Here is a 15,728-nt window from a genome sequence, read left to right as displayed (position 1 = left end):
TACTGTGTTAATATATGAAAGACGCTTAGGGGAGTGCCTAACAAAAGCATGACACTTAACAAATTTTAGCCATTATTATTAGGTTTCCATTCAATTGTGGGGAAAAATTACTATAAATTGGGTAATTAGATACTGTTGTAAAGCATGTTGATTTCCTAAAGCACCTAAATAGTTTGTGAAGATGCTGAGGTTGATGTAGATGATCTCGAGTCCTTTTAAACACTGAGACTTTATCAATAACTGCAAATGCTAAGAAAGAATGGCTAACAGTGAGAAACAGCTTTAAAGAACGTATTAAGAACCCACTAAATGACATTTACACAGGAGATAGGTGGCCGACCCTGGGCATCAAGAGAACTACCACATCCCAACCCAGTCTTGGCCAAGTTATTGAGCTTCTCTGGGTCTTGGTTTCTCACTTGTAACATGAAGTTACCATTACAACCTCATAGAGGTTTGTAAAAATGTAGTGTGTACAGCTCAGTTCCTGGCATGGAGGAGACAATCAACAGCGTCTATCATCATAATCAAAATGAAAATAAAGAAGATATAAATTTTACTTTATAGAAAAACCTGGATTTTAAGTTTGGATTTTTCTAAAATTTACTCCCCTCTTTCCTAGTTATTTCAATAATTAATTTTCCCCTGAACTTAATAGAGTATTAGTTTGCATTAGTGCTTTTTGTCGCAGTATACACTCACAGAGCATACTAACAAGGTATTTTTCTAGGGTAACACTGACTAACATTGAATCTAGACTCTAATTAATGTTCCTATCCTGACTAACTCATTAGGTAGAAAACGAGACAGGAGATGGAAAAATGCATTTATAATTTATCATTTCTTTAATAACAAAAAGTGTACTGGTCTAAATCACCTGGGCTGAATTAACAGTATACATACTAAAACATCCACAATACTGAGAAGTGGACACATCTAATCAGAGTTCTTTACGCTGAATATGATGATCTGTCGTCATGCTCTTTTATACTCTCAAGCAGACCCTAGCACAGAGACCAGGAATATTTCACCAAAAAACAGATTAACAGAAAGTAGATATATAAATATGAAGCAATCAACAAATGTCTGTGCAATAAAAAGCTGACATACTTTGGGAGGCCGAGGCAGGTGGATCACGAGGTCGAGAGATCGAGACCAACCTGGTCAACATGGTGAAACCCCGTCTCTACTAAAATACAAAAAAAAAATTAGCTGGGCATGGTGGCGCGTGCCTGTAATCCCAGCTACTCAGGAGGCTGAGGCTGGAGAATCGCCTGAACCTACCTAGGAGGCGGAGGTTGCGGTGAACCGAGATCGCGCCATTGCACTCCAGCCTGGGTAACAAGAGCCAAACTCCGTCTCAAAAAAAAAAAAAGCTGACATAATTTTTTGGTGGACTACATATTGGAAGCTGGCCTATTTTTAATTTAAAAATGCTTTGCAGGTTTAATTTAATTTTCTTATTTAAAAGATCTTTGGTAGAGATGACCAAAAATTCTGACATTTAAACACAGTTTGGATAAAGCATTAGAGAACACCTAAGGCTTGCCGTAAGCAGCCACGCAAAAGAGACTGGCCTCATCAGGCTATGTACAAGACATAAAAGAAGGAAGCTAGTGAAAAAATAATGGGGTTTGAATGCTTCATATGCACAAAGTTTCCTTATGCAGTCACGTTTCAGAACTAGATAGGGTGATGGTATAATGCAGGGAATGTAGTATATGCTGCTCAACTGTACAACTTAATACGGTAAATTTTACCTCAGTTCAAAAAAACGTGGCGTGGGGAAGCAAGTAATATGCAAAGGACAATGAACCTGGAGTCAGAAAATCTTAAATTTTATTCTAACACTAATGATATGAATGTGTCCTCCCTTTGGACGCTCAGTTTTTATATTAAATCCAGGATTATATCCACCGACTAACAGGATTGGTGAATTGATGAGATGAGAATGTGTATAAAACCACCTTGCAAATTGTGTTGTGTCATTTTTAGTAAGGAATAAGGTATTAACATTAGAACATGAAATTCTAATTACAAGAATAAGAAGTAGTGAAGTCTCATTTTTACTTTACCAGTAAAACTGGTTGTTTGAAACTTGTTATAATTATGGCTTACAAATTGAACAGTCATCCAAAATTATTCATGGCCAAACCTTCCATTAAAAACTTATCTTATAATGCATTTATAAAAGTAATATTTTTGATAATTTCATTTATTAAATATCTAATGGATGTATTATTTTTGTGCAAATAAACCCTGACACCAATATGACACCCAAGAATCCAAATATCTTCTAATTAAAAGCATAGCCAGGGCAGGGCACGGTGCCTCACATCTGTAATCCCAGCAATTTGGGAAGCTGAGATGGGCAAGCCACTTGAGCTCAGGAGTTCAAGAGCAGCCTGGGCAACAATGGCAAAACCCTGGCTCTACAAAAAAATAAAAAATCAGCCAGGCACAGTGGCATGTGTCTACAGTCTCAGCTACTCGGGAGGCTGAGGTGGGAGGATGGCTTGAGCACAGAGGCTAAGGCTGTAGTGAACCAAGATTGTGCCGTTGCGTTCCTGCATGGGTAACAGAGTGAGATCCTGTCTTAAACAAAAAGGAAAAAAAAGCACACCAAGAAGTATAGACTAAGGAAAGAAACAACAACAACAACATCTGTGGGATGAGATCTGTTGTGCGATACACTCACCAAGCGCTGCAGAGTCATGAAGTGGTCTCCTCCTAGAACTTGTGGCAGAGAATGAATAGTAGGCTGTCCCTGGTTTTCCTGAAGAAGACAGCTGTGCTGGGCTCCCAAGCCCTATATCTTGTCTCAGGAGACTAGACTATAAAAGACCAAGGAAACAAATTATTTTCCTGCTGATACTGACCCAAACCTGAAAATTTCATCACTTATGAATTATTTATAGTAACTTCAGTAATGTCTTAACTTAGGAAGCACCCAATAAGTACTTTTTGAATTTAATTAGACCAGTGATTTCAGCCCAGACTTTCTCTTTTTTTCTCCACCCTCACATTGTCTGCTTTTTTTTTTTTTTTTTTTTTTAAAAACAGAGTTGTCTCAGTTACTAACTCAGGCTAGAGTGTACTGGTGAGATACTGGCTCACTGCAACCCCTGCCTTCTGGGCTCAAGTGATTCTCCTGCTTCAGCCTCCTGAATAGCTCAGATTACAGGTGCGTATGACCATGCCTGGCTAATTTTTGAATGTTTAGCAGAGATGGGGTTTCACTATATTGGCCAGGCTGGTCTCAAACTCCTGATCTCAGGCTCCAAAGTGCGAGAATTACAGCTCTGAGCCATGACACCTGGCCACATTGTCTGCTTTTTAATAATTATGTAGATCTATACAATCTTAGGGTTGAAAGACATTTTAGTGGCTGTGTGGTCCCACATTTTTTAATCATTCGTATTTTGAAAAATGGTCACTAGTCTTTGCTTTAATACTTTCATGAACACATAAGGCAGCAAAAATTCTGTTCTTCTTCCTTTCCTTTTTAGGGATGGATCCTGCTCCCACCCAGAATGGAATGCAGTGGCATGGTAACAGCTTACCATAGCCTGGAACCTGGGCTCAAGTAAACCTCCTGACTTAGCCTCCTGAAATAGCAAGAAGTACAGGCACATGCCATCACACACAGCTAATTAAAAAAATTTTTTTTGTAGAGATAGGGGTCTCCCTAACCTGCCCAGGCTGGTCTTGAACTCCTAGGCTCAAGCAACCTTCCTGCCTTGGCCTCAAAAAGAGCTGGGATTATTGGGGTGAGCTACTGCAGCTAGCCCATTCCTGCTTTCTTCACTTGTATCTCATGACACTGAGTTTGAGAGTCCTCCTCACCATCTCTTTTTTAACACTGTATTTGTTAGCTAATATTAAGAGGTTAAGAGTGGTCACATGCTTATGTGGGTCTTCATTTTGGTGCACGTGCTGCTATTAACTCATATCCCTTCAATGTTGTACTTGTATAGTTTGTGTTTTTCGGTCCCAAATACAAGACTTAAAGTTTATCTCTAATAAAATTCATCTTATTATACTTGGTCCATAATCATCCATCCTTTCCTATCTTTTTCAGATTCTTAGTCTGTCAACCAATGTATTTGCTAGCCTTTTTAATGTCTTAGGCATAGAAAATATGATTAAGAGAAAACCCATCAGGATGGCGAAGATGAGGAGAGAGACCTGAGGTAGTTAAGTGACATTATGAGACTGTCAAGTGCTTCATTTCTAATTCAGATTCAGCAGCCCTAACCTAGTAACCCAGTAACCCTATTACAAAACAAACGAGGTTAGTTGGGCAGAATTTTGCTCTGAGATTTCTGGTAGCTGAGATGAAATGGGATCATAGAATTGAAAGACAGGAGACAGAAAGAAGACCTCACAAGGAAGGCAGGTTGAAATACACTTGAGAAGATAGACACTCTCAAGTGAAAAGAGCTGTAATTCCTCTGGTACATTTACTAACCCCCCTCACCATGTGTTTACTACCCCTTACTGCCACCACCATACTCTCAGCAGTAGCTGTTTCAGCCACTGAGTATCACAAACGAACTGAGAAACAAACTTCAGCTCTGGTCAAAAAGAATCAGCAGAACTTTTGAACAGTAGCCCTAACTGCCCAATCTCTGCCTCCAGTCTAACGGTCAAGAAAAACAGTCATTTAAATGACTTTTCTTTGCTGTTTAAGCTTTTTAAAAAGGTGAGGTGGAATTTATATAACATAAAGTTAAACAGTGAATATTTTCAGTCAGTGGCATTTAGTACATTCATAATGTTGTTCAACCATCACCACTCTCTAGGTTCCAGAACATTCTCATCACCACAAAAGGAAACTCCATATCCATTAAGCACTTACTCCCCATTCCACCCTCCCCCAGCCAATGGCAACCACTAATCGGTCTCTATGAGTTTGCCTATTCAGGATATTTAACAAAAATGGACTCATACAATATATGGCCTTTTGTGTCTGTCTTCCCACATTTAGAATAGTGTTTTAGAAGTTCTTCTATATTATATAGCATGTATCAGAGTACTTCATTCCTTTTTAGGATAATATTCCATTGAATATGGATATACACAAACTGTTCATCCATTCATCCACTGATGGATGTTTTACTTGTTTCCAGCTTTTAACTACTGTGTATACTACTGCTATAAACATTCATACAAAAGTATTTGAGCACTTGTTTTAAATTCTTTTGGGTAAATAACTAGCGGTGAAATTGCAGGGTCATATGTGTAATTCTATGTTTAACTTTCTGAGGAACTGCCAAACTGTTTTCCACAGTAGCTGCACTATTTTACAGTCATACTCGCAATGTACAAGGGTTCCAATTTCTCCACATCCTTGCCTAGTTTCTGTTTGCTTTTTAAATTATTGCCATCCTTGAAGGGCAAAATGGTATCTCATTTGTAGTGGTTTTGATTTGCGTAACACTAACGACTAATGATACTGAGCATCTTTTCATGGGCTTAACGTATATTACAGTATCTCCTTTAGAAAAATGCCTAGTCAAGTCCTTTGCCCATTTTTTAAACTGGGTTATCATTTTGTTGTTGAATTGTATGAGTTCTTTACATATCCTGGATACTAGACTTATCAGATATATGAATTGCAAAATGTGCTCTCATACTGGCCAAAGTAATTTATAGATTCAATGCCATCCCCATCAAGCTACTGTTGATTTTCTTCCCAGAATTAGAAAAAACTACTTTAAATTTCATATGGAACCCAAAAAGAGCCCACATAGCCAAGACAATCCTAAGCAAAAAGAACAAACCTGAAGGCATCATGCTACCTGACTTCAAACTATACTACAAGGCTATACTAATCAAAACAGCATAGTGCTGGTACCAAAACAGACACATAGACCAATGTAACAAAACAGAGACCTCAGAAATAACACCATGCATCTACAACCATCTGATCTTTGACAAACCTGTAAAAACAAGCAGTAGGGAAACAATTCCCTACTTAAGAAATGTTGGGAAAACTGGCTAGCCATATGCAGAAAACTAAAACTGGACCCCTTTCCTTACATCTTACACAAAAATTAACTCAAGATGGATCAAAAATGTAAACATAAGACATAAAATCATAAAAAACCTAGAAGAAAATCTAGGCAATACCATTCAGTACACAGGTATGGGCAAAGTCGTCAAGACTAAAACACCAAAAGCAATGGCAACAAAAGCCAAAATTGACAAATGGGATTTTAATTAAACCAAAGAGCTTCTGCACAGCAAAAGAAACTATCATCAGAGTGAACAGACAACCTACAGAATGGAAGAAAATTTTTGCCATCTATCCATCTGAAAAAGGGCTAATACCCAGCATCTACAAAGAACTTAAACAAATTTACAAGAAAAAAACTAACAACGCCATCAAAAACTGAGCGAAGGATATGAACAGATACTACTCAAAAGAAGACATTTATGTGGCCAACAAACACATGAAAAAAAAGCTCTTCATCACCGGTCATTAGAGAAATGCAAATCAAAACCACAAGAAGATATCTCGTGCCAGCTAGAATGGCGATCATTGAGAAGTCAGGGAACAACGGATGCTGGAAAGGATGTGGAGAAACAGGAACGTTTTTACACTATCATGGGAGTGTAAATTAGTTCAACCATTGTGGAAGATGGTGTGGCGACTCCTCAAGATCTAGAACCAGAAATACCATTTGACTCAGCAATCCCATTACTGCGTATATACCCAAAGGATTATAAATCATTCTATTATAAAGACACATGCACACGTATGTTTACTGCACCACTGTTCACAATAGCAAAGACTTGGAACCGATGCAAAAGCCCATCAATGACAGACTGGATAAAGAAAATGTGGCAGAAATACACCCTGGAATACTGTGCAACTATAAAGGAGGATGAGTTCATGTCCTTTGCGGGGACATGGATGAAGCTAGAAACTATCATTCTCAGCAAACACACACAAGAATAGAAAACCAAACAATGCATGTTCTCACTCATAAGTGGGAGCTGGACAACGAAAACACATGGACACGGGGAGATGAATATCATATACTGGGGTCTGTCAGGGGGATGGGGACTCGGAGAGAGACAGCATTAGGAGAAATAGCTAATGTAGATGACAGGTTGATGGGTGCAGCAAACCACCATGCCAGGTGTATACCTACGTAACAAACCTGTATGTTCTGCACACGTACCCCAGAACTTAAAGTGTAATAACACAACAAAATTCCACATAAATTTAAAGATCAACATTTTCATTTTTGCAAAAAAAAGGCCATTGGATTGGCCCTGAATCAAGGCCAGCAGTTTGCTGAAGCTGTTGGTTTCAAGCAGGAGCCTAAAGAATTATCTTTCTATGGTCTGTTGGTCATTTCATAACTTCGGAAATGTAGTGGTCAATTCGTTAGAAAGAAACATTAGCCATTAAAAAAAAAAAGGCTGGGTGCGGTGGTTCACGCCTGTAATACCCACACTTTGGGGGGCCGAGACGGGTGGATCACCTGAGGTCAGGAGTTCGAGACCAGCCTGGCCAACATGGTGACACCCCATCTCTTTAAAAAAAAAAACTTATTAAAAAAAAAAGGTCATTGGAAGTTTGATAGGAATTGCACTGAATCCACAGACTGCTCTGGGGAGTTTTGACGTCTTAATATTAAGTGCTCCAATGGACTAAATAGCAAACGTATTTACATTTATTTACATCTTCTATAATTTCTTCCGGCAGTGTTTTTTAGTTTCCTGTGTACAATACTTCACTTTTAAATTAATTTTTAGTGATTTCCAAAGAAAACAAACAAAAAAAAAAAATTAAAGAAATTAAACTAATTCTTAGGTATTTGATTCCTTTAAACACTACTGTAAATGGAGATGTTTTCTTAATTTTGATTTTGGTTTATTACTAAATAAACCATACATCCTGCAGCTTTATTAAATTTATTTATTTTATTTATTTTGAGAGGGAGTCTTGTTCTGTTTACCCAGACTGGAGTACAGTGGCACGATCTCGGCTCACTGCTACCTCTGCCTTGTGGGTTCAAGTGATTCTCTTGCCTCAGCCTCCTGAGTAGCTGGGATTGATTATAGGCTGTCCACTATCACATCTGGCTAATTTTTGTATTTTTAGTAGACACAGAGTTTTATCATGTTGGTCAGACTGGTGTTGAACTCCTGATCTTGTGATCCACCCACCACAGCCTCCCAAAGTGCTAGGATTACAGGCATGAGCCACTGTACCCAGTCTAATTAATTTATTAACTCTAATAGTTTTATTGTGAATTCCTTAGGATTTTGTATATGTAAGATCGTAACACCTGCAAATAAAGATAGTTTTACTTCTTTTACAATTTGGATACCTTTTATTTTTTTTCTCACCTAACTAATCTGTTTATTATTTTGAGACAGAGTCTTGCTCTATCTCCCAGGCTCCCAAGCTGGAGTGCAATGGTGCGATCTTGGCTCACTGCAACCTCTACCTCCTGGGTTCAAATGATTTTCCTGCCTTAGCCTCCTGAGTAGCTGGGATTACAGGCGTGTACCACCACATCCAGCTAATTTTTGTATTTTTAGTAGAGACAGGGTTTCACCATGTTGGCCAGGCTGGTCCTGAACTCCTAACCTCATGATCCACCCACCTCAGCCTCCCAAAGTGGTGGGATTATAGACGTGAGCCACAGTGCCCAGCCACTAATCTGTTTAGAACAAGCTTGTCCAACCTGCAGCCTGTGGGCCACATGGCCCGAGACGGCCTTGAATGTCGCTCAACAAAAATTCGTAAACTTTTTTTTGAGACGAAGTCTCGCTTTGTTGCCCAGGCTGCAGTGCAATGGCTCGATCCTGGCTCACTGCAACCTCCGCCTCCTGGGTTTAAGCAATTTTCCTGCCTCAGCCTGCAGAGTAGCTGGGATTACAGGCATAAACCGCTATGCCCGGCTAATTTTTTGTATTTTTAGTAGAGATGGGGTTTCACCATGTTGGTCAGGCTAGTTTTGAACTCCTGACCTCGTGATCCGCCTGCCTCGGCCTCCCAAAGTGCTGGGATTACAGGCGTTGAGCACCTGGCCTTGTAAACATTCTTAAAATATTAAGGTTTTTTTTTTTTTTTGAGCTCACCGGCTATCATTAGTGTTAGCGTATTTGATGTGCAGCCCAAGACAATCATTTTTTCAAATGTGGCTCAGGGAAGCCAAAAGATTGAATACCCCTGGTTTAGAACTTCCAGTACAGTGCTGAATGTAGGCAGTAAACATAGACAATACTGTTTTGTTCCCAATCTTAGGGAGATAATTTTCACACTGTTAACCTCAAGTGGATTAGCTGCAGATTTCTGGAAATGACTTTTACCAAATGGAATAAGTTCTCTTCTCTTATTTCTAGCTTGTTAAATGCTATGATCGTGAAAGTGAAAGTGTTGGATTTTGTTAGTTGTTTTTTTTTTTGAGACAGAGTCTCACTTTGTCACTCAGGCTGGAGTGCAGTGGTGTGATCTCAGGTCACTGCAAGCTTCACGTCCCAGGTTCAAGCAATTCTCCTGCCTAAGCCTCCTAAGGAGCTGGGATTACAGGTGTGTGCCACCATGCCCGGCTAATTTTTGTATTTTTAGTAAAGACAGAGTTTTGCCACGTTGGCCATGCTGGTCTTCAACTTCTGGCCTCAAGTGATCTGCCACATCCAGCCAAGATTCTTTTTTGGCATCAATTGAGATCATCATATGAGTTTCTCCCCCCTTCATTATATTAGTGTGATTAATTACAGAGACTAATTATCAGAGGTTGAACTATCCCTGCATTCCTGGAATAAAACTCCCTTACTTGTGATGTATAATCTTTTCAATATGTTGCTGGATTCACTCTGCTAACATTTTTTGTAGAGGAATATGCAAAAAGGATATTGATCTATAATTTCCTTTTTCCTCTATTATTTTCGTCTGAATTTGACATCAGGATGATGCTGACCTCACAGAATGAGTTAGGAAGTATTTGAGAGGAACTGGCATGATTTCTTCTTTAAAGGACTGGTAGAATTCACTAGTGAAGCCATTTGGTCCTGGACTTTTCTTTTTTCTTTAGATGGTCTCGCTCTGTTACTCAGGCTGAAATGCAGCGGCTTAATCGTGGCTTACTGCAGCCTCGACCTCCTGAGCTCAACTGATCCTCTCACCTCAACCTCCTGAGTAGCTAGGTCTGTGGGTGGATGCCATCACACTCAGTTAATTTTAAAATGTTTTATAGAGATCAGATCTAACCACATTGCCCAGGCTGGTCTTGAACTCCACGGTTCAAGTGAGCCTCCCACCTCAGCCTGCTAAAATGCTAGGATTATAGGCATAAGCCGCTGGGTCCAGCCGTTGACTTTTCTTTAACGGGAGGGTTCTTACTACTAATTCTATCTCTTTACTGGTTTTAGCTCTGTTCAGATTTTCTACTTCTTCTTAAGCCAGTTTTGGTAGTGTGTGTATTTCTAGGCATTTGTCCATTTCATCCAGACTAATTTTTTGACACATAATTATTCATTATAATTATAATTATATTCTCTTATAATATTTTTTTATTCTGTGAAGTCAACAGTAATATCCTGTAAATTCCCATTTAGTAGTTTGACACTGTTCTTTTTTTTTCTTAGTCAACCTAGATAAAGGTTTGTCCATTTTGTTGATCCTTGTATTTACTTTTATTCTTGTTAGCTTTTTGAGACAGGAGTTTGCTCTGTTGCTCAGGTGGGAGCGCAGTGGCATGAACAGGGCTCGCTGTAGCCTCAATCTCTCAGGCTCAAGTGATCTTCCGACCTAAGCCTCCTGAGTAGCTGGGACCACAGATTTGCACCACCACACCTGGCTACTTTTTAAACTGTTATGTAGAGATGGGGGCCTCACTAGGTTGCCGGGGTTGGTCTTGAACTGGCCTCAAGCGATCTCCCGCCACGGCCTCTCAAAAGTGATGGAATTACAGGTGTGAGTCACCATGTTGATATTTTTAAAGAATCAATTTTGATTTTGTTGATTCTATCGTCCTTCTGGTCTCTATTTTGTTTACTGCTGTTGTAATCTTCTGTTATTTCATTTCTTCTTCTGATTTTCAATTTACTTTGTTCTTCTTTTACTTGTTTCTTAAGGTAGGAATTACGTTATTGATTTCAGAGCTTGCTTCTTTTCAAACGTAGGCATTCACAATAATAAATTTCCCTCCGATTATGGCTTCTGCTGCATCTTGTAAGTTCTGCTATGCTGTCTTTTCATTTCCATTTAATGCTTCAGTTTCTTTAAATCTTATTCAACAATGTTGAAGCATACGTGAAGCAGACAATATACTACACCAGCCAAAGGTCATTCATTACAGCTTTCAGAAATACTCATAATTAAGAATGCAATTTTCCAGACTCCACAAAGTGTGCAAAAGAAAAGCTGATACATTCCCTTATAAAGGAGGAAAGTCGAGAGAAGACAATTTCAGTTATCGGGCACTATAATGTGTCTATGAAAAGACTATATAATATTAATTTAATTATTTAGCATTAATTGTACAAATTCCAGTAGATACAACATTTGGTAGATTGGGAGATAAAGATGTGATTATCAGACATAAAGAAGAAATAGTCTCTGTTAAAATAATAACCTCCAGAAGAAATGATAAAAGGGAGAAAATGATCAACATAAATGTAAATAGGCATATGTATTCTATTTATCTGACAGACCATGAGCTATGGATTTTCTGATGGTATGATCTGTCTGAGAGTAGTATGACCTAGGAATCATTAAGCCTCCCATAGATGTTATGCTGAAATGTCCATTGTCGCGTCTGTTTTACATTTCTTTCTTTTATTTGCCCATGCTGGCACATTCAACATTGCTTAAATGGCAAGATCAGAATATGGTTCGTAGTACACTAGACGGAACATATTATTACCACATGCTTAAGGGCAGGGGTCAAGTACCTTGAAGTTTTCCTTTAAACATCTCTGGTATTTCAACAGGATGTTTCCTGCTCAGTGCCAAACTGACTTTCATCGATATGTTTTGAGGAACCTGCTGCATTTACTACTTCATCTGCATTTTCTCATGTGGAAGGCACGTAAGAAGCTGGTCGTAATACACACATAAATATATCAGAAGGAAGGACACGTGTATGTCTCTCAACAGTGTCCCTTACACTAACATTTCCTGGAATACATATTCTAATGGGAATATAAGATAACGATTTATATTAGGGATCAACAAACCAGAGCTTAGAGGAGAAAGTGGGTCTGTTTTTGAAAATATTCTTCTTGAAATACAGTCTCAAATGAAACACAATATATTTATGTACTGGCTATGGCTGTTTTCATGCAAATGTTAAGAGTTCAGTGTTGCAACGGAAAAGTATGGTCTAAAATTTGGCTCTTTTTGAACTTTTTTTTTGGCTGCTAACCTAGTATGTCAGAGGAGGGACAAAGGACTAAGTCTGGATGGTGGTTAAGAAAAATCTGTTTGCTTAGTAAGGTAAAGATAAACTTTCAGACGAGTAAAATTTAGCCCGTGAGTTGTTTCTTCAAAGAAATAAAATAATAGTCATAATAAGAACTAGAGAGGAAGGAAATAATCTAAAAGATGAAAAGGAAGTGTAAAGTCTACAAAAATACTGATGTTCTGGAAACAGCACTAGTTTTGGAGTTACGCATCCTGAGTCCAAATCCTGACTGGTCATCTTGGACAAATTATTTAACACTAATGAATCTGTTTCCTCTTCTACAGATAGCTGACACGGTTGCTGGAAGAAGTAAACAAGGCTTACTGGCCCTGGTAAATAGACAACTACTCAGTTTCATTTTTTCTTTTCCCATCAGCTCACCGCATTCTAAATATTACAAAATGACTCAGATGAATGCTATATTTTATTCTGCGTCCTGGGCATAAACCTTTGTCTTAAGTAAGTAATCTAAGTTTTCAGGAGACTCTGTCTGCCTTGAATTCAAGCTGACTGGGTTACAACTCCCAATGGCTATGGTAAAAAAGGATGCTGGAATAGACAAGAGAATAGGGGCAGAAGTGACAGATCCCTAGAGAGGACTGACAGATGCTAAACCCAAAGAGAGGTGTGACAGATCCAAGCAATATCAATTAAGATCAAGAATAAACAGGAAAATGTCAACTTATTCTTGAATGATTCAGAAGTGTGAGCATTTGTGTATATAAAGTCACATGCAGCATACAAACATTCACACACACACAGAGCGAGCAGACAGGAAAGGAATGTGGTGAGACATGAGCTGATGACTCTCACTGAAAAGCACATGGATGTTCACTGTATTATTCTTATCTTTTTCTATGGGTAGGCAATTTTTCAAAATAAGGAGCTGAAGTAGAGAAGAATAAAATATTGAGGACTCCCTAGTACATTTTCAAAGGTACCATCTCATGTATGATTTACATCAATCTTTTCATGTTTTGCAATCTTAAGTATTATATAGATTTCATATATTACAGTGGTAACAAGTAGTGACACCCTAATAATGTGAATTTAGGTCTGCTCAGAAAGCCCTTTTCTCAATACAACAAGACTTCTATATTAGTTCGGGAACACATACCATTTTTAAGATTGTTAACTTGAAAATGTTAAGTAATTTATAAATGAACTTGTGCACTACAATTCTAAGGCTGAGGGGGCTACAGAACACATCATGGTAGATTTTCCATCTATGCAATCGATAGTAAAGAAAGAAAAAAAGGAAAACAAATCTTTTTAGGAAAAAAAAAAACAAGTTTACTTGCTACCAGTTTTAGTGTTGGTATTTTCCCCACTATGCACAAATCTGGACATGTGGTTAGGAAATGCCGTCTTCTTGTTCCATAGTGAGTATTAATGCCAAAAAAGATGCACAGGCCGCACTTCACTCAGCTCTCCTAATCACAGCAATAGCCATTTTCCTGTGTTTAATCTGTATCATGATCCATATGATTAGGCAAAAAAAAAAAAATTGCTCCTTTTTAAGACTGTAAGACCATATTTGATCCTGTTAACTAAAATAATGTTCAGTACTCTAAGAATTACAAAAAGTTTAAAATAAAATTTTCTTCACAAGAACTTGACAATCTACAAATATTTAACAAACCAATGAAAACAATACAATTTAAAAAAAATCAAAATCAAGTACTAAACTATAAGAGCCTAAGAAGTTGCTATTCTAAGAAAATAATGTATTTTTCTTTATTTGAGCATTCAAACATTTAGACAACACCAAAGCCACATAAACTATTTTATTTTTCTCCTCCTAAAATAAAATTAGATATCAGCTCATATTATTGATTTTTCTGTCTTCCTAAAACAAATGAGAAGCATTATTGATTACCACTGATCTTGTCCTGGAGGTATCTTCGGCAAAAAGAACACGAAAATATCCCAGAGGATACAGAACTAGACAAAGCAGTTTTATTGTGCCGAGCTATCTTATTCAAGGCAGAATTAGTACTCTGAAATTACAGTGTATTAATTTCTTAACATATTCTTGGAAAATAGTCTTTTTATAGTCATCTAGACTATATTTTATAGTCTACATGACTATATCTATATTTTAGATATATTTTTCTAAAAATATATATGACAAATATATATGACTATATATATATATGAAAACCCTTCATTAATTTTTCTCTGTGAGAAAAACGTGAACTTGATGAGTACCAGCCTTGGTGGTGATAATGAACAACAAGCAAAGGAGAGGAGTAAAGCAGCAGGGAGGCTTGGCTAAGGTCCTTTATTAATGGTAACTCTTGTTAATTATATTAGAAGGTACTCTAAATATGATTTTATAGATGATAGAAGAATATCCTATGTAAAATGGTGCTGTTCAGTAAGCTAGGAGGATTCAGAATCATACTGCAATAATTTGGATATTCTTTATCCTCAAAAGGGAAAATAAACTGGACACAGTGGTGTGCATCTAGTTACAGCTACTTGGGAGGGTGAGGTGGGAGGACTGCTTACGCCTCGGAGTTTGAGGCCAGTCTGGGCAACATAGTGAGACCAAAAAAAAAAAAAAAAAAGAAGAAGAAGAAGAAGACGGGAAAAAAAAAAAACAAAACAGAAAGGGAAAATTAAGTGTTGAAAAACAGGCTTGCTTTCTCAGAACTGAGTTTTATTAAATGGCTTTGCTTAAATGCCATATTAAACATACCGTAATATCCAATCATAACTTCACATCAAGTAAGGACCTAATTAACCCCAGGTCAAAAATTATTAGCATCATTTTATGATTAAAATTTGGAAGTACTAACCTATTAATTTATTTTAAAAAATAAGAAGAGTATCTAATATGTTATAGTCACATATTTCAAAAAAATTAAAAGATATAAATTCATGGAACCTCTGCTGTGTTATTAAAGAATTCTATTTCAAGTCTATCTTACACTCCTGAAATGCGATGCACTTTTAAATAAATAAAGGCAAATAGCTGTTCAAAAGATTTACCTTTCTGAGGAGTGAGTGTGAGGGAAATTAAAGAAACAGAAAGGTATAAACACAATTAAAACAGAATATATACGCTGTTAAGATTCTTTATGTACAGTACCACGTATTTCTTTTATCACTCAGGGATCAAGAAACAAAATTGCTCTAAGAGCAGAATTATTACAGTATTACCGTATTTGCAGTTGTTCTAATTTCCAAATATCACCGTATGCTTTAGCTGTAAGTCCATTTGAAGTTTCAGGGACAGAGTAACCCAAGTCACAATCAAATCAAAATGAAAGGGTGAGGGCAACT

At 37.6% G+C, this 15,728-nt stretch overlaps 1 protein-coding gene and 1 non-coding gene across 17 annotated transcripts in view; one reads left to right on the top strand and one right to left on the bottom strand.

Annotated features, from left to right (window-relative positions):
- TCF12 (transcription factor 12) overlaps positions 1-15,728 on the bottom strand; it is a 363,108-nt gene that overhangs the window by 97,543 nt on the left and 249,837 nt on the right. For all 16 annotated transcript variants that reach the window (XM_035258674.3, XM_035258675.3, XM_035258676.3 and 13 more), the window contains one exon: positions 2,699-2,834. In XM_035258674.3, coding sequence (XP_035114565.1) covers positions 2,699-2,834 — 136 coding nt within the window. The remainder of the gene's footprint in view (positions 1-2,698; positions 2,835-15,728) is intronic.
- LOC118145387 (small nucleolar RNA SNORA2/SNORA34 family) lies at positions 7,282-7,418 on the top strand. Its single transcript, XR_004730502.1, has one exon. It is a non-coding gene; the product is annotated as a small nucleolar RNA SNORA2/SNORA34 family (small nucleolar RNA).

Source organism: Callithrix jacchus, chromosome 8 (genome assembly GCF_049354715.1).
Source record: "Callithrix jacchus isolate 240 chromosome 8, calJac240_pri, whole genome shotgun sequence".
NCBI lineage: Eukaryota > Metazoa > Chordata > Mammalia > Primates > Cebidae > Callithrix > Callithrix jacchus.
The sequence above is the reverse complement of the archived record's forward strand: the minus strand, read 5'-3'. Positions and strand labels throughout refer to the sequence as shown.